General features: G+C 31.6%; 6 protein-coding genes across 8 annotated transcripts in view; 2 read left to right on the top strand and 4 right to left on the bottom strand.

Annotated features, from left to right (window-relative positions):
- The window catches only part of LOC134834826 (cadherin-99C), a 36,452-nt gene extending 35,727 nt beyond the window's left edge, over nt 1-725 (top strand). The window contains exons 9-10 of the mRNA XM_063849614.1: nt 56-229; nt 286-725. Coding sequence (XP_063705684.1) covers nt 56-229; nt 286-424 — 313 coding nt within the window. The 3' untranslated portion in view covers nt 425-725. The remainder of the gene's footprint in view (nt 1-55; nt 230-285) is intronic.
- Nucleotides 726-836: 111 nt separating this feature from the next.
- On the bottom strand, nt 837-3,026 carry LOC134834827 (protein zwilch). Its single transcript, XM_063849615.1, has 2 exons — nt 2,838-3,026; nt 837-2,776 (listed from the first exon to the last, which is right to left on the bottom strand). Exons 1-2 carry the CDS (start codon nt 2,976-2,978, stop codon nt 980-982), a joined length of 1,938 nt encoding a protein of 645 aa, XP_063705685.1. The 5' UTR covers nt 2,979-3,026; the 3' UTR covers nt 837-979.
- Nucleotides 3,027-3,127: 101 nt separating this feature from the next.
- Nucleotides 3,128-4,381, bottom strand: LOC134834792 (tryptophan--tRNA ligase, mitochondrial). Of its 2 annotated transcripts, none has more exons than XM_063849573.1 (2): nt 3,816-4,381; nt 3,128-3,757 (listed from the first exon to the last, which is right to left on the bottom strand). In XM_063849573.1, the coding sequence occupies exons 1-2, from the start codon at nt 4,325-4,327 to the stop codon at nt 3,139-3,141; spliced, it is 1,131 nt and encodes a 376-aa protein (XP_063705643.1). In that variant the 5' UTR covers nt 4,328-4,381; the 3' UTR covers nt 3,128-3,138. The 2 variants fall into 2 exon arrangements, with proteins under 2 accessions (XP_063705643.1, XP_063705644.1); XM_063849574.1 differs by having other exon boundaries at nt 3,822-4,381.
- A 2,249-nt stretch (nt 4,382-6,630) lies between these two features.
- LOC134834365 (protein shifted-like) lies at nt 6,631-8,202 on the top strand. Its single transcript, XM_063849003.1, has 3 exons — nt 6,631-6,957; nt 7,013-7,631; nt 7,693-8,202. Exons 1-3 carry the CDS (start codon nt 6,715-6,717, stop codon nt 7,935-7,937), a joined length of 1,107 nt encoding a protein of 368 aa, XP_063705073.1. The 5' UTR covers nt 6,631-6,714; the 3' UTR covers nt 7,938-8,202.
- Nucleotides 8,203-8,312: 110 nt separating this feature from the next.
- LOC134833231 (dihydrolipoyllysine-residue succinyltransferase component of 2-oxoglutarate dehydrogenase complex, mitochondrial) lies at nt 8,313-11,783 on the bottom strand. Of its 2 annotated transcripts, XM_063847484.1 has the most exons (8): nt 11,601-11,783; nt 11,335-11,429; nt 11,166-11,264; nt 10,632-10,979; nt 10,180-10,417; nt 9,412-9,864; nt 9,044-9,349; nt 8,313-8,981 (listed from the first exon to the last, which is right to left on the bottom strand). In XM_063847484.1, exons 1-8 carry the CDS (start codon nt 11,682-11,684, stop codon nt 8,847-8,849), a joined length of 1,758 nt encoding a protein of 585 aa, XP_063703554.1. In that variant the 5' UTR covers nt 11,685-11,783; the 3' UTR covers nt 8,313-8,846. The 2 variants fall into 2 exon arrangements, with proteins under 2 accessions (XP_063703554.1, XP_063703555.1); XM_063847485.1 differs by lacking the exon at nt 10,632-10,979 and having other exon boundaries at nt 8,314-8,981; nt 11,601-11,782.
- Nucleotides 11,784-16,773: 4,990 nt separating this feature from the next.
- Nucleotides 16,774-20,083, bottom strand: LOC134833459 (zinc finger protein 616-like). Its single transcript, XM_063847776.1, has 2 exons — nt 18,469-20,083; nt 16,774-18,402 (listed from the first exon to the last, which is right to left on the bottom strand). Exons 1-2 carry the CDS (start codon nt 20,071-20,073, stop codon nt 16,774-16,776), a joined length of 3,234 nt encoding a protein of 1,077 aa, XP_063703846.1. The 5' UTR covers nt 20,074-20,083.
- Nucleotides 20,084-20,170: the final 87 nt, after the last annotated feature.

Here is a 20,170-nt window from a genome sequence, read left to right as displayed (position 1 = left end):
AGTTTTTTTTATAAAATACTCTAACGAACGGGATTTTTATTGAATTTTCTTTCAGTTATGGCGATACTCTCAATCGAAACAACTTGACAATGGCGCAAAACAATACTTTTAATACTTTAGGACGTTCTTCCAACATTTACAACAACCAAAATGTGAATGAATATACCACAAACACTTTGGGTCGTAACAGATACTCAGACATGCCTATCACAAATCCGTTGTTCAATGGGTATGATTTATAAAAATTCGCCTAAAAAAATTTTTTTAACAAATTTTTATCCATAGACGCCGTCAAAATAGTCTCATCAGTTCTACCAATGATAATGTAACTTTCGGAAAACAAGCCAATTATGCGGAAATCGGATATCCATCATACCTCAATGACATCGACAGATCTGACGGCGAAACAACAACGGAGCTGTAAAATGTTCATGAAATTATTAGAATAGTTAGAAATTGTAAATATTTTTCGAAATTTGTACAAAAAAAAAACGTGAAATAATTTATTACTCATTAGAAGATTTTAGTATAAATTTTTAATATAGACTGTTGAATGCGCCAAGTCAATTCACATGTCACAAAAGACTCAGAAAATTTTCAACAGAGCAATTCACTGCCAAATGGGCATTAAAAATTATTTATTTTGTTTCAACAACATTGCCAGAATTAGTCTTTTGTTACTTTTATCCGTTATTTTTAATTGCGAATCCATCAACATCATCACAAAGGCCATAACATTTCATTATATAGATTTAAGACTATACAAAATAAAAGTGAAATTGTATTATAGAAATTGTAACCAAGTCATAAAATATTGTAAATTTTGAAATTAAGTATTAATAATGCGTGTTCCATATTTTGTAATATTTTTAAGGAATTCGATTAAGTTTTAATTTAGCTCAATATACAATTACATACATATATTATTTAACAAAGCAAGAATAAAGTAATAAAGATGCTTTTTTAAAAGTACGTAAAGTTAACGTTTTGAACTGAATTTCGTGTATGTGAAATGCCAATAGGTTTCTTTGCGAGATCCTTTTTCCACAGTTTTCGCTTCTTCTTCTTTAAAAATTTCTCGATAGACATTCACAGGGAATATTGGATCGATGCAATAGTAATTGACAGTTTCGAGTTTCTTAAATTTGTTTTCTGATACGACGGAGATTCGTTTTGCACTTGGAGATTTGTTTTCGATCAAATATTTCAGTTTATGATCAACAACGCTGACTTCCAATTTGTTGAATCCGTCTCTTAATATTTTCTTCAGCTTTATGGGCTCTTCCTTCAACATTTGTTTGGCGATTGCTGAATGGATATTACCTGTTCCGAGATTTACTTGTACGAGCAACAAATGTTCGAGGATGAGATGAATTTGTAACAAGCGTGAAAGTTTTGTTTGGATCTCCGTTTCATTAAAACGACTATTTTGGAAACCAATGACACTCTCATTGAGCGTCGTAACACTATCAATTTTGTGCAAAAGTGTTTTTCGTTGTTTGTTGTCGTTTTCTGTTTCGGTTTTTGTCGCTAAATTATGAAGACTCTTACGAACATTCATCTTTTCGACAATGGGAATTGAAGCGTCTTTTTTGACAATTTTCAAATCACTTGCACTGCAAATACGACTTTCCTCAAAGATATAATCGTAATCACGAATTGCCTTCTCCAAACCGATTTCCAATAAGAGCTCCAAAGGTTGTGAACCCGTTAAAACAGGCACAGCAATTCTACGTTCTGAGACATCGCGAATGAGTTCTCCTAACTTTGTGTTTGCTGAAGGCATATTTACAACATTGCATTTGAGACTTGTTTGAAAAATTAGTTGGAATGCACTTTTCAAATCACGCAAAGATCCACAAAACTTTAGAATATCGAAAAGTTGATCTGTTGAATCCTCGAGTTGTCGTTGATTCGCCTTACTTAATACGGCTTCTAACAAACTTTTACGATCAATTTCGACATTTTGTAGTTTTTCCGGAAACGCCGACAAAATCTTGACAATTTGATTATTCACAATTTCCATATCAACTCCGCTGCTTTTTCGATATTCAGGCTCTTTGAAATCCTCATCTCCATATTCCTCCTTAAACTGCACGATAAGCTCAAATAGTTCGTTTAGCATGAAAATTTGGTTCAGAAATTCACTCGTATCTTGTGTGGCTTCTTTCAAATTGAAGATTTGACGAATTGTACATTCGTTGTTGTGTAAAAAGCTCGAACTTGATTTCAATTCGTTTTCGCTCGAATGTCGAAAACTCAAGGTTGTGTTGTTATAAAAGGTATAAGAAGTGTCAACACGAATTTCCGTGTTAATAGCATCTCGAACCATTTTTCGATTTTGTTCGATTAATTTCATTACGTCGATGTCTTGTAAACTTCGAATTCCATTGAGCGAAACAACACCTCGACTAAAAAATCCATTTTTAATTTCGAGCTCTAACAAAAATGTACGATCAATATCGTCGGCTTTTACGAGAATCCATACAGAACCATTATCGTTGATTGTTACGTTACTTGAATGTAGTTCATTAAGTAATTCAAGTGCTTCTTCATGAGAAATGCCTGTGTAATTTTCCTCTATTTCACTCCATGGATTGTAAGCAACCAGATTAACAGGCGAAACACAAAGTTCTTCGACATCACAATCATCCCTTAAGGGAGATCCAACTACTGTGCTGTCATCTTTTGTATTGTTTATCGGAGTTAGACTTGATTTTTCAACCTTGATGGGCGAACAAGGACTTTTTGTTGTGTCAATTGAACTTTTTTTTACCTAAAATTTAAAAAAAAATTATGAAAAAATTTTTTTTTTCTTTTCAAAGATAAAAATTTACAAATTTATGAACAAAAACAATTCTCTTCGAATCATTGCCGGAAATAGTTTTAATGTAACTCGTTGGCGCACTGTGCAAAACATCCAAATCCTGATAATGTTCACGCAGAAACACATAAACATTGATGAGCTTTGAATCCATTTGAAGAAATTTATGAAAATTGTTTCACGAAAATTGTCCGTTTGCGCCTTTGTCTTTCGAATGAGATTATTTTCTGTCAAAAATTTAACCTACTGCGAATTTCACAATATGAATTTCATTCAAATGTACGTTCAAATCAAAAACTGTTATTGAAATTTATTTAACAAACATTTTTTAAGCTAATTCTACTTTTCGTTAAATTCAAGTTAGCAATTCCAATTTTTTCTTTAACTTCGCTTAACGTTTCTTCGGCAAAATTTGATGCTCTTTCGCCTCCTTCTGAAAGGACTTGTTCTAAATATTCCGGATGTTTCAGATAATCTTCAATTTTCTCCCTTATTGGATTCAAATGTTCAATAAGAGCTTCAGCAACTTTAGGTTTGTATTTTCCCGTATCTATTTCTTTTGCGCTCTCACAAATCTCTTCGGGACTTAAATTGCTCGCTAAACTGTGAATTGTGATCAAATTTGCCACGCCTGATCTGTTTATCGGATCGAAAGCGACTTCTGACGTGCAATCTGTGACAGCTTTCTTAATTTTATTTAAAATTTCTTTCGGAGAGTCTGTGAGATAAATGCAACTTTTAGGATCTGAATCAGATTTTGACATTTTTTTCGTTGGATCTCGCAATGACTTTAGACGAGCACTTGGATCATCAGCAATAATTGGTTGACATTGCGGAAATGTAAATCCGTATTTGTTGTTGAATATTTTTGCCAAATGCATTGCAAGTTGCAAATGCTGAACTTGATCTTCGCCAACAGGAACGTGACTTGCTCTGAAAAAAAAGTAAATTTTCAAAGAAATTCGAATTATATTAAAAAAGAATTTTTTACTTATACAACATGATGTCAGCAGCTTGCAATACGGGATACATAAAAAGTCCTAATGGAATTTCCTTCAGAGTTGCTGACTTTTCTTTGTACTGCGGTAAATGTGTTAATCGAGTCATTGTCGTTAAACATCCCAAAATCCATGAAAGCTCTGTGTGTTGAGGTACGGAAGATTGTAAAAACAACGTCGCCTTTTTCGGATCGATTCCGCATGCAAGTAAAGTTGCCGTCAATTTCATTGTATTATCTCGAAGCACTTTTGGATCTTGAGGCAATGTAATGCTGTGCAGATCTACAACAGAATATGTTACATTTTCTCCTGAATTTTGCAAATCAACCCATCGTTTTATCGCTCCAAAGTAATTGCCGATATGAAGAGCTCCTGTTGGTTGAACACCCGAAAATATTTTCTTCGGAAATTCAGGTTCTTTCTTCTTTGACAACTTTGTCGAATACCATAATTGACCTGTTTTGCTCTTAATTGAGAGATTTTTAAGAATTTTACGTGTAATCATCGTAAATTTATATCGAAAATTTATGTAATTCAATTTTTTGTTACTTTATGAGTTTTTTTTTTGTTTACTCAAAAGGTTAGTTTCTTCTGTCAAAATCAAACAGCTGATTGTAATTTTTTATTTACAAAATTGCATATTCATCATAAAAATCGAAAATTTGAAGAATTTTGAATGAAAGTGAAAAAAATTAACTTTTCAAGTAATTTTCAACTGTTTTATAAGACTTTGGTAATATGAACGAAATAACTTCAGACAGTTGTCGAGTTTGTTTTTCTCGTTGCAAGTCTTCAGATGTCGATTTAACAACAATCGCAAACATTTATCATGAATTGACTGGATTTCAAATTAACCCCATGGATGTTCCTCACAAAATGTGTTCTTCTTGCCATCGAACACTCAGAAAGTTGCACAAATTCAAAAAGGCATGTTTAAAAGCAGAGAAAATCCTTGAAGCGTATCGTCTAAAATCATCGAAAATTGAAAGCAATCCTGAAGTTGAGACAAAAATTCTGAATGTTGGTATCCGAAAGCCGAAGGAGAAAAAAAGTAAAAGAGAAAAAGTTCCTCAAGCTCGTGTCATTTGTGAACAATGTGGCAAAGATATTCTGAAAAGTCGTCTTGCTGATCATATTGGGGCGAAACACAATGCGAAACGGTTCGAATGCGACATTTGTGGCAGTTCATATGTAGAAAAGGCAAACTTAATAAGGCATATGTTTTATAAGCACTTGAAGAATCAAAGACAATATCCATGCCCGTATTGTGATAAAATTTACGAACAATCAGGCTCGAGATCCTTGCATATCAAGAAGATTCACACGAACGACTTGCGACACGTTTGTAATATTTGTGGAAAGAGATTCGTTAAGCCAAGCAAGTTGAAATATCACATAGCAACTCATTCAGGTAATTGAAAATATTTTTTTTAATAATTTTTTTTAATTTGTTTTTTTTTTAGATATAAAAAACGTTCCATGTCCTCAATGTGACTCAATGTTCCGAAGTATCAAAGATCTTATGGGACATCGAAGTGCCGTGCACTCTAATCGAACATACATTTGCCAAATATGCAACGAAACTTTCAAAAATTCACGATTGCTGAAGACTCATCGAGTAATTCACACATGAGAATAAACAAAAAATTCAATTTTTATTTGACTTCATGTTTTGTCTTGACGTGATTGTATAACGAAAGTTTTGTTTTGTACGAATTTTTGCATTTTTTACAAGCAAAAGGCGTTTCGTTACTATGTGTAGCAATATGATCCTGTAAATGTGTATTCCGTTTGAAGCCTTTGGAGCAAATGTAACATTTGTGATCTTTCGAAGGGTTTGTGTGCATTTTTTTCGTGTGAATGCTAAGATTGAATACACGATTAAACTTTTTCGGGCAATATTCGCAAGAATATTCAACAGAGTTATGAGTTTCGATGTGCATACTTAAAGAATCTGCTGTTTTGCGACGAGCGTTGCATATTGAACAAACGTAAAGACGTTCAGAACAGTGAACTCTTTGTTTGTGCTTTTGCACATTATAGACAGATTTTTCACAAATATCACAAGTTTTTCTTTTTAAATGACTTCTCGTTATATGCGATCGAATGTTTTCAAAACGAACAAACCTGTGAAAAAAAAATAATATCATTTTAAAAGTTGGATTTAAAATTAATTCTTACCTTTTTCCACAGATATCGCATTCGAAAGGCTTGTAGATATGAAACTGACTTTTGTGATTTTCAAGTTTTATTGCACTTTGGAAATATGATCCCGGGCATTCAGGACATTCGTAAATTTGATTGTTTTCTTCAAAATCTTCATTGTTTGGAGAGTCATTCCACAATTTCAAGGCATCTTCCATTTCAACTTCATCTTCGATGATTTCTGACTCTTCTTCTATTTTTATGTCAAGTATCAATTCGTCTTTTTCTTCGATTTCTCTAAATCTTTGATCTGTTTCGTTTACTTGCTTTAGAAACAAATAAAAGCTGTTGAGTTTTTCATAACAATTTGAGCAAACCATACTTTCGTCTTGTAAATTTAATCCTGTGCAGCAGAAAAACATTTCTTTCAAAGTTATATGAAGATTTTCATCATTTTCTGAGAGTTGATGACAATTTCCGTATGTTGCATTAACAAAAGCAAAACATCCTCGACAATTGAGGAACATTTTGAGTGAAAATTTTTGACTTTGTTCAAAATATTTTTGTTATTCTAAATAAACCGGTCTAAGTTTTACCATTAAACAGGATGATCTATGATTCGCTTTACTGCATGTGAATTTTTCGAGTTAACATCAATGACGGTGCAAATGACAGAAACCTGTCAAGTCAATTGAAAAACAACAAAACACAAAAAATTTGAGCGACGACGAAGAAGAGTCTCTTGTAATGTGCCTTAATCGTATTTTGTTGATTTCTTGCTTCGTAATTATTCTTAATGCCATTTATACGACAAACTCTTATCGGTATCATGAACACAAAGAAAATGATCTCTCATTGTGGATCAATGAGCAACAAGTTAAAATTCTCAGCGGATTCTCCTTGAAGGTCTTCATCATTAATTACGGATGGGTAAGCCCTCATGTAAAAGATCCGAATTTCAGTACTCATTTGCCGCTTGTTCCATCAGAGGTAAGTTCATTTCGATTGTTTTTCAGCAAAAAATGATTTTTTTGTACTTTTTTAGATTGAATCTGTGAATTTCACATGGAAAAGCGGAGCAAAGAAATATCGCTATAACTTCGATCGTCTTATTTCTCTCGACGAGAAAGTTCTGCAAACGCCAAAAGTTTCGATCAAGACTGAAGGACGTATTCCGAGAAAAGCAAAAGAGTTCAGTATTATCATGCCGTGTGTCGCAAACGCAACAGGCGTTGGAATGTTAAGTATTGGCTTGAGTATCGAGAATGCAAATGGGCATCCATTGCCGGGAACGCCGCTTCGTATAAACTTGCGAAAAGAATGTGTTCAACGAGGCATGCGAGCAATCAACGAATCAGATGTGCCCGATATCGAATGCAACAAGAGTTGTCTTAACAATGGATGGTGCAACAAAGATAAGCAATGTCAATGTCCCGAAGGATATATGGGACAATTTTGTCAAACGGCTTTATGTTATCCGAAATGCGAGAACGGAGGAAATTGTACAGCGCCTGCTGTATGTTCATGTCCCAAAGGATATCAAGGAAGACATTGTGAGGGAGGAATTTGCTCCGAAAAGTGTTTAAATGGCGGAAAATGTGTTCAAAAAGACAAATGCGATTGCCCAAAAGGATATTACGGATTACGATGCGAATATTCAAAATGTAAGCATGTCTCAAAAATTTACATAATGAACGAAAATTAAGTAAATAATTCTTCTTTTAGGTGTCATTCCCTGTCAAAATGGAGGCAAATGTCGCGGAGTCAATAAATGTCGTTGTCCCGCAGGTCTCGCAGGAGATCATTGTGAAATTGGGCGTTTCGTGAGACAAAGATCTGTTTGTCATTCATGCAAACATGGAAGTTGCTCGGAAACGGGACATTGCCAATGCTTCGAAGGATTTGCAGGAAAATATTGCAATAGAAGAGTCGGCGAAAATAGACGACATCATAAAAAAATCCCAACTTAACTTATGGGAAAAGCCTTTTCTTATGCATAATATACGACGAGCTTATGCTTTAAAAAATAATATTCCTGATTTCTACCAAAAAAAAAATGAATGCATTTAAAATAAAACTTCTATTATTTTTAGGAGACACGCTAACATTTGAAAAATTACAAAATTGACTAACTAAAAAAAGAAAAATGTCTGATGCAATGTGATACTCATATATTAACTTAATACTCAAATTTTTTTCGTATCTCATTTTATATTGAAAATATGAATTTTTTACTAATATGAACTAATAAAGAAATTTTTTTCAAAAAAATGTTTTTCATTGAACATGTGTAAAAAATTAATAAAAGATACTCCAAAATTTATTTTATTTTCTTTATTTTTATTGCGAATAACACAGTTTTCCTGCATTTTTTCATCAAAATGTCTAATGATCAAGATTCTTTTTCGATTTTAACATAAATTACTGTTCTTTCTTTAAATATTTAGAAATAATAATAAATACAAGACAAAAAAAAATAAGAAATCCTGTTTGTTACAATACTTTTACGTTGCCAAAAATGAAAATATTTGATATTCGCAAGGTTTTTGTTCTTTTCCACACATTTTTGTAGTTATTTTTATAAAATTTTTAGAGACAAATTTTGTTCAAATGACCTCAAGTTGTGTAATTATTTTCGTTTTACTATTTTTTTTTTCTTTTTTTGTGAAATTCAAAATAAGAACTAAACGCCAAAAAAAATCAATTTAAACTAAATTTTGAGATATTTTTTGTTTATACTAATTTTGTAATCGTCGTGATTTTTTTAAAGATTAAAAAGTTTACTTTTTGTTAGTTTTTCTGTTGTTATGTAGTCACTGGAAATGTCACTGCTGTTAGATTTTCTTCGATAGTGTGGCGAAAATTTGTACAGATCATATTTACAAGCCTGCCAACATGATGCGTGGATCTTCAACAGCAGCCTTGATTTTGCGCAAGAAAGTAACAGCTTCACGCCCATCAATCAAGCGATGATCATAAGTAAGAGCGATGTACATCATTGGGCGAATGACAACCTAAATGAAATAATTAAAGTTAATTTTTTGTGATTCTTCAGATGTTAACAAGATGAACTTACTTGTCCTTTAAGAGCAATTGGTCGTTCAAATGTTCCATGCATGCCAAGAATCGCACTTTGGGGAGGATTGATAATAGGCGTTCCCATCAATGAACCGAAAACCCCTCCGTTGCTAATTGTGAATGTTCCGCCATCCATATCTTCGACAGCAAGAGTTCCTTTTCTTGCCTTTTCTCCGAGTGCGTTAATTGCCAACTCAATTTCTGCGTAGTTCATGCTTTCGCAGTTACGAACAACGGGAACAACGAGACCTTTTGGAGAAGCAACAGCAACGGAGATGTCAACATAATCACGATAAACGATTTCCTGTGAAAAATTAAGGAGAAAGAATAAAACAAATTTCATGAAAAAGCGACAAAATATCTTACATTTTCCTCGATAACGGCATTTACAACGGGTTGATCTTGTAATGCGTAAGCAGCAGCTTTACAGAATGCTGACATGAAACCTAATTTAATACCGTGCTTCTTCAAGAATGCATCTTGATGTTGTTTACGGAATTCCATGATATAGCTCATGTCGATTTCGTTGAAAGTTGTAAGCATTGCATTGACATTTTGTGCTTCCTTCAAACGTGAGGCAATCTTCAAACGCATGCGATTCATTTTAACACGTTGTTCGGTGCGTGTTCCTGAAATTTCTTTGCTGTAATCAGCGGGAGGCAGTTTGACGGTAGCTGAATCAATAGCTTGGGCATGACGCATCGCAGCAACGGGCATTCTTGCTTCAGGAGCACGAGGTTTCGGAGGCGGAGGAGGAGGAACAGCACTTGGAGCTGGCGGCGCAACTGTAACAGATGGCGTTGGAGCCGATGGCGGAGGCTAAAATTGAAAAGTAAATAAAAAAAATTTAAAAATCTTTTGAAAAAAATTTAAAAAAAAATTTTTTTTTAATTAACATTTTTTACCGTGCATTGAATTTATGTTTATTTACGTTATGTTTTAAATTCAAAAATAAAAAAAATGAATTTTTTGAAAAAAAAATTTTTGATCAACATTTTTTTACAACATTTACGTTATGATAAAAATTTAAAAAAAATGAAAAATTTTTGAATGGCCCAAATTGATTTTTTTTTGTTTGAAAAAATTATACCTAAATTGAATTTTTTTTTCTTTTGAATAAAATATTTTTCTTACCGTGCTCGGAGCTGATGGCGCAGGAGCTGAAGCTGCAGGTGCAGATCCTCCAACAGGACCATCAGTTACTTTCAATTTGAACAATTGTTGTCCTGCTTTAACGGTATCTCCATCAGCAACAAAGATTTCTTCGATGATACCGTGATGAGGAGATGGAACACCCACAGTTGTTTTGTCGGTTTCGATTTCCATAACGACTTCATCGACAGTTACTGAATCGCCAACTTTTTTTGTGAATCTGAAAGTAGAAAAACAAAGTAAGGAATTATTGATTGAAATTTGCTAAAAATAATTTCAAATTACAAAAAATGTCTGTGTCTCATGTTTCTCTAATTTCACTCTAACTACAAAAATTTAGATTATTTACACTTTGTAATTTTTTTTTTGTCATGAAGATGAAGATCGTTATCACTATACACATTTTTTTAAACAATTTAACGTCATTCACTCACTTAATGTCACCCTCTGACACAGAATCCGCAAATGGAGGTACTTTAACGACTTCAGTTGCTCCTGTTGGCTTTCCTCCTGAACTTGGCGATGGAGAAGATGCTTGAGGAGCAGCTGCGGGAGAAGGAGTTGTTGATGCTTTTGCAGCGGGCGCAGAAGCAGTTGCACTTCCGGATCCGGGTTTGAGTTTGAAAAGTTGTTGTCCTGCTTTTACTGTATCTCCATCTTGCACGTAAATTTCTTCGATCGTGCCTGCCATTGGGCAAGGAACTCCGACAGTCGTTTTATCGGTTTCAATTTCCATGACAACTTCATCTGCAGCAACAGAATCTCCAACTTTTTTCGTAAATCTGTGTATCATGTGTTTATTTTATGTTAAAATTTCCACGAAGCTTTTTGCTATTTTTGATTCGCGATGTTTATTTATGTGTCTATTTATGCGTGTATTTATATCGATTGTGTGTCATGTGCTTTTGTTGTTGAACAACAACAAAACTTATTTCACTCTCACACGAGAAATAATTCAAATTACTCACCTGACGTCACCCTCAGACACAGAATCCGCAAATGGGGGTACTTTTACAACTTCCAGCAATTGAGCTGTCGTCTGGATTGAACGCCACGATTGAAAAGCTCTGTAAAAGGTAATTAATAAGGTAATAGATAAGAATTGCCGAAAAATTGTGAATCATTCAGTTTTATTACCCATTAACCGTGTACTGTTTTGATGATGACACAAATGATGGAACATTTTCGTTGGTATTGCTGAGAAGAACACTCACAGCTCGTTTCGATATTGCCTGCGGAAAGTTAAACAATCTAATTAACACGAGTTTCATAAATTATCACACTGTGAAACAATTTAAAATACCCATTTTTGGATGACCTTTCAAGTTATTTTTTGTACAGTTTAGAAACAATTACATAATAACCTAATATATTCTTGCACACAATGTTGCCGAGATCCTTACCTGTGGCGAATTTTTTAGACTATTTGCACCGATTCTCACGAGATTTCGCGGAAGAGTACGAGTTACTCCCAAAATACCGGCCATATTTTAATAAATTCGATATTAAAATTACGACCGAATCAACTTTAATTTTGCGAGAGAAAAATGTTCCGAATTTTCGTGCCCGAAAATGCACGTCAACATTGACAATGCTCGTGAATTGTTTTATGGGTCGCTTACAAACGACGTAGAGCATTCGATATAATTAAAATATAGAGCATTCGATATAATTTGCGAAAGACGATTTTTCTTTCTTTTTTTAATGCCTTATTGATATCATGATAGCGCATTTCACAAGAGTATTTATAAAAATTTGTCAAAAATTATTTATCTGAAATTATAAAAAATTAATGAAAATGAATATAAATACTAAAACTAAAATAAATATTTTATATGAAAATTTTTTTATTTGGCGAGTAAATTTTCCTAAAATTTTAAATTTTTAAAACAAAACTTTTTGATTTTTTAAATATTTTTTTTTACTTTTTCTTTCCTTGAGCCACATTGATAATCATTTGTTGCATAACCTTATATTCCTCCAATTCATCCTTGTATTTTTTTTCCTCATTTAGTCGCGTATTTTTCTTCTTAAACTCTTGAACGGACTTTGTGAGGGTTTCGTTCTCATATTTTTTTAATATATTTTTTTTAAGTTTTTTTATTTTTTTCATAATTTTTTAGCCCAACAAGGACTTTTGGATGTTCCGGATGTGCCGCCAACTGCCACGCTGAAAGAGCGTCTCGTTGAAATTTTGGACCAGCAAAACGAACAATCGTCGCAGGATATGCTGACTTCAGTGTTCTACGAGATCTACAAGCAGGAAATCAACAGTCACGTGAAGCAAAAGGAGCATTTAACTACAGCATTAGACGATTTTAAAGCCACAGTCGTGTCATTGCTGAGTCAACTTCAACTCACGAACCAGAAAGTATTGACTCTAGAGGGCGATATAAGGAAAAATACCCTGAACAATGTTTTTCATAAAAAAAAAAATTTTTAATTGAAAATTTGGAAAAAAAAAATTTTCTCTTCGTTAAACACCTTCTCATGAAACTTACCCTGAACAATGTTTTTCATAAAAAAAAAATTTTTTTTTTGAAAATTTGGAAAAAAAAAAATTTTCTCTTCGTTAAACACCTTCTCATGAAACTTACACTGAACAATGTTTTTCATAAAAAAAAAATTTTTTTTTGAAAATTTGGAAAAAAAAATTTTTTCTCTTCGTAAAACGCCTTCTCATGAAACTTACCCTGAACAATGTTTTTCATAAAAAAAAAGTTTTTTTGAAAATTTGGAAAAAAAAAATTTTTTCTCTTCGTAAAACGCCTTCTCATGAAACTTACCCTGAACAATGTTTTTTCATCAAAAAAATTTTTTTTTTGAAAATTTGGAAAAAAAAATTTTTTCTCTTCGTTAAACACCTTCTCATGAAACTTACCCTGAACAATGTTTTTCATCAAAAAAAAAATTTTTTTTTGAAAATTTGGAAAAAAAAATTTTTTCTCTTCGTTAAACACCTTCTCATGAAACTTACCCTGAACAATGTTTTTCATAAAAAATTTGGAAAAAAAAATTTTTTCTCTTCGGTTAACACCTTCTCATGAAACTTAACCTGAACAATGTTTTTCATAAAAAAAAAAAATTTTTTTGAAAATTTGGAAAAAAAAAATTTTTCTCTTCGTAAAACGCCTTCTCATGAAACTTACCCTGAACAATGTTTTTCATCAAAAAAAAAAAAAAAAATTTTTTTGAAAATTTGGAAAAAAAAAATTTTTCTCTTCGTAAAACGCCTTCTCATGAAACTTACCCTGAACAATGTTTTTTCATCAAAAAAAATTTTTTTTTTGAAAATTTGGAAAAAAAAATTTTTTCTCTTCGTTAAACACCTTCTCATGAAACTTACACTGAACAATGTTTTTCATAAAAAAAAATTTTTTTTTTGAAAATTTGGAAAAAAAATTTTTTTCTCTTCGTAAAACGCCTTCTCATGAAACTTACCCTGAACAATGTTTTTCATAAAAAAAAATTTTTTTTTTGAAAATTTGGAAAAAAAAATTTTTTCTCTTCGTTAAACACCTTCTCATGAAACTTACACTGAACAATGTTTTTCATAAAAAAAAAATTTTTTTTTTGAAAATTTGGAAAAAAAAATTTTTTCTCTTCGTTAAACACCTTCTCATGAAACTTACACTGAACAATGTTTTTCATAAAAAAAAAAAAATTTTTTTTTTGAAAATTTGGAAAAAAAAATTTTTTCTCTTCGTAAAACGCCTTCTCATGAAACTTACCCTGAACAATGTTTTTCATAAAAAAAAAAGTTTTTTTGAAAATTTGGAAAAAAAAAATTTTTTCTCTTCGTAAAACGCCTTCTCATGAAACTTACCCTGAACAATGTTTTTTCATCAAAAAATTTTTTTTTTTTGAAAATTTGGAAAAAAAAATTTTTCTCTTCGTTAAACACCTTCTCATGAAACTTACCCTGAACAATGTTTTTTCATAAAAAAAAAAATTTTTTTTGAAAATTTGGAAAAAAAAATTTTTTCTCTTCGTTAAACACCTTCTCATGAAACTTACACTGAACAATGTTTTTCATAAAAAAAAAAAAAAATTTTTTTTGAAAATTTGGAAAAAAAAAATTTTTCTCTTCGTAAAACGCCTTCTCATGAAACTTACCCTGAACAATGTTTTTTCATCAAAAAAATTTTTTTTTTGAAAATTTGGAAAAAAAAATTTTTTCTCTTCGTTAAACACCTTCTCATGAAACTTACACTGAACAATGTTTTTCATAAAAAAAAAATTTTTTTTTTGAAAATTTGGAAAAAAAAATTTTTCTCTTCGTTAAACACCTTCTCATGAAACTTACACTGAACAATGTTTTTCATAAAAAAAAAAAAATTTTTTTTTGAAAATTTGGAAAAAAAAAATTTTTCTCTTCGTTAAACACCTTCTCATGAAACTTACACTGAACAATGTTTTTCATAAAAAAAAATTTTTTTTTTTTTGAAAATTTGGAAAAAAAAATTTTTTCTTCGTAAAACGCCTTCCCATGAAAAAAAAAAATTTTTTTGAAAATTTGGAAAAAAAAAATTTTTCTCTTCGTAAAACGCCTTCTCATGAAACTTACCCTGAACAATGTTTTTTCATCAAAAAAAATTTTTTTTTTGAAAATTTGGAAAAAAAAAATTTTTCTCTTCGTAAAACGCCTTCTCATGAAACTTACCCTGAACAATGTTTTTTCATCAAAAAATTTTTTTTTTTTGAAAATTTGGAAAAAAAAATTTTTTCTCTTCGTTAAACACCTTCTCATGAAACTTACACTGAACAATGTTTTTCATAAAAAAAAATTTTTTTTTTGAAAATTTGGAAAAAAAAAAATTTTTCTCTTCGTAAAACGCCTTCTCATGAAACTTACCCTGAACAATGTTTTTTCATCAAAAAAAATTTTTTTTTTGAAAATTTGGAAAAAAAAATTTTTTCTCTTCGTTAAACACCTTCTCATGAAACTTACACTGAACAATGTTTTTCATAAAAAAAAAAAAAATTTTTTTTTGAAAATTTGGAAAAAAAAAAATTTTCTCTTCGTTAAACACCTTCTCATGAAACTTACACTCAACAATGTTTTTCATAAAAAAAAAAATTTTTTTTTTGAAAATTTGGAAAAAAAAATTTTTTCTCTTCGTTAAACACCTTCTCATGAAACTTACACTGAACAATGTTTTTCATAAAAAAAAATTTTTTTTTTTGAAAATTTGGAAAAAAAAATTTTTTCTCTTCGTTAAACACCTTCTCATGAAACTTACCCTGAACAATGTTTTTTCATCAAAAAAATTTTTTTTTTGAAAATTTGGAAAAAAAATTTTTTTCTCTTCGTTAAACACCTTCTCATGAAACTTACACTGAACAATGTTTTTTCATCAAAAAATTTTTTTTTTTGAAAATTTGGAAAAAAAAATTTTTTCTCTTCGTTAAACACCTTCTCATGAAACTTACACTGAACAATGTTTTTCATAAAAAAAAAAAATTTTTTGAAAATTTGGAAAAAAAAAATTTTTCTCTTCGTTAAACACCTTCTCATGAAACTTACACTGAACAATGTTTTTCATAAAAAAAAAATTTTTTTTTTTGAAAATTTGGAAAAAAAAATTTTTTCTCTTCGTTAAACGCCTTCTCATGAAACTTACCCTGAACAATGTTTTTTCATCAAAAAAATTTTTTTTTGAAAATTTGGAAAAAAAATTTTTTTCTCTTCGTTAAACACCTTCTCATGAAACTTACACTGAACAATGTTTTTCATAAAAAAAAAATTTTTTTTTGAAAATTTGGAAAAAAAAATTTTTTCTCTTCGTTAAACACCTTCTCATGAAACTTACACTGAACAATGTTTTTCATAAAAAAAAATTTTTTTTTTTTGAAAATTTGGAAAAAAAAATTTTTTCTCTTCGTTAAACACCTTCTCATGAAACTTACACTGAACAATGTTTTTTCATCAAAAAAATTTTTTTTTTTTGAAAATTTGGAAAAAAAATTTTTTTCTCTTCGTTAAACACCTTCTCATGAAACTTACCCTGAACAATGTTTTTCATAAAAAAAAAATTTTTTTTTGAAAATTTGGAAAAAAAAAAATTTCTCTTCGTTAAACGCCTTCTCATGAAACTTACCCTGAACAATGTTTTTCATAAAAAAAAAATTTTTTTTGAAAATTTGGAAAAAAAAATTTTTCTCTTCGTAAAACGCCTTCTCATGAAACTTACCCTGAACAATGTTTTTTCATCAAAAAAATTTTTTTTTTGAAAATTTGGAAAAAAAATTTTTTTCTCTTCGTTAAACATCTTCTCATGAAACTTACACTGAACAATGTTTTTTCATCAAAAAAATTTTTTTTTTTGAAAATTTGGAAAAAAATTTTTTTTCTCTTCGTTAAACACCTTCTCATGAAACTTACACTGAACAATGTTTTTCATAAAAAAAAAATTTTTTTTTGAAAATTTGGAAAAAAAATTTTTTTCTCTTCGTTAAACACCTTCTCATGAAACTTACCCTGAACAATGCTTTTTCATCAAAAAAAAATGTTTTTTTTTTTGAAAATTTGGAAAAAAATAAAAAGAAATCAAAAACTTAATATAGTTTCAAAATTCATTTTAATTCAATAATTGGTCTTCCAATTAATCCTTTTGGAGGTTGTTCTCCGAGATTTGCTCCCGATGGATCTGAAGTCCAATATTTTCGCACTAACTCATCTGCATTCTTTCCGCTTTCCGCGATTACATCTTGATGAGTCTCTTCAATATGATCTGCAATATGTTTGCGACTCCATAAGTTCTTTAAACAAACACTACATTCGTGTCTTTTCTTCAAGCCAAGATGCGTTCTTTGCATATGTCTTTTGAGAGTGTCTAAAACTTTGTATTTCTTGTCGCAATGAGGGCAAGCGATATCGTTTTTACTGTGAAGCGCAGAATGACTTTTCAAAGAACTCTTATTCTTGCATAGCTTTCCACAGATTTCACAGGAAACAGGACCCGTTGATGCATGTACTTGTGTTTCATGCGTTCTTAAACTATTTGCGAGTTTGAATGTTGCAGGACACATTTTGCATTTGAGTGTACGTTCCTCGTTGTGCGTCAACTGATGATCACGCAATTGATATTTTGTCTTATAAGACTTTCCGCAAATATCACAGAAAAAAGGTCGTTCTGTACTGTGTGTTTGCATATGGAGTGTTAATGCTCCTTTCAGACTATATCCTTTCGAACAAATATCACAGAAGAATTCAGGCGAATCGTGACTTTTCATATGAGCAGATAGTTTACTCTTCGTTGCCCATGCGGAGCAACAAATGCTACAAATATAAGGCTTTGGAATGAGTTCTTTTGGGAAATGCACTTCTTTTCGATGTCGCAACATATTTGCCTCACAAACGTACAATTTTCCACAAATGTTACATGCACATTTAGTCTTTTCGCGTTTTTTTGGCAAGTGAACATACATGTGAGATCTCAAACTATCAATATACGGATATCCGTTTCCACAAATGTCGCATATGAAAGGACGAGGCGTATGAAATTTGAAAACATGTCGTTTATGAAGATTGAATGTTGGAAAAACCTCGTCACAATTTTCACATGGAAAAGTTGTTTGCTCTGTGTTCGGATGTTTATTCTCGAGATGCATCTCCAAATGTCCCATATTTTTAAACAACCCGGGGCAATTCTCACGAGGACATTCAAACAAACCGTCAGTGTTACGCTTGAATTTTTGCAAATTTTCTTTTCTTTGTGGATCACGATAACGTCTTTTCCGATGTAAGTTTTTTCCGCGAATGCTTTGATTTATTGAACACTCATCAGACTTTTTATCTTCTCTCTCGCTTTGTTCAGGATCAATAAGCTCATCATTTTGACAATCAATTTCCATTTCCGATTTGCAATTTTGTTCCATTTTGAATTCAACTTTTACTGAATCGTTCAATTGTCTGAACTTTTTATCAGATGCAAGGACTTTTTGTTTGAATTCGAAGAAATTTGAAAGAATCTGTCGACATGATAAACAAATAAATTCTTCTTCTAAAGTTTTCATATCCAAAGTTATTCCTGTGATACACATTAAAAAGTTTCCAATAGTAGTTTCTTCGAAAGTATTCAATTTTTCCGAAAGTCTGTAACGTTTTGTATCAATAATAGAGAAACAAGCACGACAGTTTGTCTCTATCGACATTGTTTTCTTCTTTAATTTCAGACAATTTGATGCAAAATGTTTTGTTTTCTGTTAACGAATTTGACACAATTTTGTAAACAAATACGTAAACACGTCGTTATAATGTCAACTTTATTGGCTATTGACTGATTCTTTTTTAAAGTTAAACAATTTAGGAGGTTCTTCGCCGAGATTTGCTCCCGAAGGATCTGAGGTCCAATATGCTCTTATATAGTCTTCTGCTGCTTTTCCCTCTTCCAAAACGTGTGATTTTGACACGTGTTCAATTAATTGATTTTTGCTGTACCAATTTTGAAGACAAATTGTGCATTCATGTCGTTTTTTGAAGCCCGAATGAACACGAACGTGTCGTTGAAGCGAATGTAATCGTTTGTAAGTCTTATCACAATGAGGACATTGAAGATCTTCGTCTCCGTGTATCCGTGAATGATCTTTTAACGTTCCTTTATTCTTGAAAACTTTGCCGCAAACGTCGCACGTTAAAGGTCCCGCAGTTGGATGAGAGTTAACTTCGTGACAATGTAAGCCGCTTTGCGTTTTAAAGGATGTCGGACACATTGAGCATTTAAATGGGCGTTCGTCTTGATGTGTCATCATATGATTGCTCAAAATATAGTTCGTAAGGAAGCTTTTTCCACAAATTTCACAAACTTTTGGGCGATGATTGGCATGACGATCCATATGAAGTGTCAAAGCACCTTTCGTCGAAAATCCTTTGCCACACAAATCACAAAAGAATTGAGGCGCTCCATGATAAATCATATGTTTTCGCAAAATTGCCTTCGTGGTCCATGCAGCTCCGCAAATTGTACATTTGAAGGGCTTTGGAATAAGTTCTTTGGGACAAACGGGATGCACAAGTTGTCGATGTCGTATCATTCCTGTTTGCGATGTATAAAATTTTCCACAAATTGGGCAAGGAAATTGCGTTCCATCGGATTCTTTTTTTGGCAAATGAATTTTCATGTGAGTTCGAACGCCATCGATATTGTGATATGTATTTCCACAGATATCGCATTTGAAAGGACGAGGAGTGTGAAATCGAAAAACATGTCGTTTGAATGCCAAACGAGATTGAAACTCTTCATTACACGTTTCGCAAGTAAAAGATGATTGATCTGGATGTTTGTTTTCCAAATGATCTTCTAACTTTCCCATTTTCTTAAACATGCCTGAGCAATTTTCCTTCGGGCATTCAAAGTAACCTTCAGCATTCCGTTTGTACATTTGCAAATTGAGTTTTCGCTGTTCTCGCATATGTCGACGTTTCTGACGAACTTCTCCTTTTTTGGGTCGACCAACTTTTGTTGTTGATGTTATCGGGATTTGTATTCCGCATTCATTTTTAGGCTTTTCAACGTCATGTTTTTCTTCTGAACTTTTTGTAACTTGTTCTTCAATTACTTCAACTTTGATTTCTTCCAACTTAATTTCCAACGGAGGCAATTCGATGTTCACATTGCTCTTTAAACTGTTGAATTTCTCCTCAGTTTCGAACACCTTTTGTCGAAATTTGTAACAATTTATCAAATGTTGCCGACATGCAAGACAAATTACATCTTCTAAATCATCTTCGAAATGCAAACCGGTAAACGTTGAGAGAAGTTCTGTGTATGTTGTCTCAAAATTCTTCCATTTTTCAGTCAATTTCCAACTTTTGTCGACATTTAAATTGATAAATTTAAAACATGCACGACAATTTTTCGAAATTTCTTCCATTTTAATGTAATTTTTGTTGTTGCTTGAGAACTATTTACATTTGTTTAGATAGTCAAAAAGTGACATTTACATCGTAGAACACTCGTTAGAGGGACAA

The sequence above is a fragment of the Culicoides brevitarsis genome, chromosome 3 (genome assembly GCF_036172545.1).
Source record: "Culicoides brevitarsis isolate CSIRO-B50_1 chromosome 3, AGI_CSIRO_Cbre_v1, whole genome shotgun sequence".
NCBI lineage: Eukaryota > Metazoa > Arthropoda > Insecta > Diptera > Ceratopogonidae > Culicoides > Culicoides brevitarsis.
The sequence above is the reverse complement of the archived record's forward strand: the minus strand, read 5'-3'. Positions and strand labels throughout refer to the sequence as shown.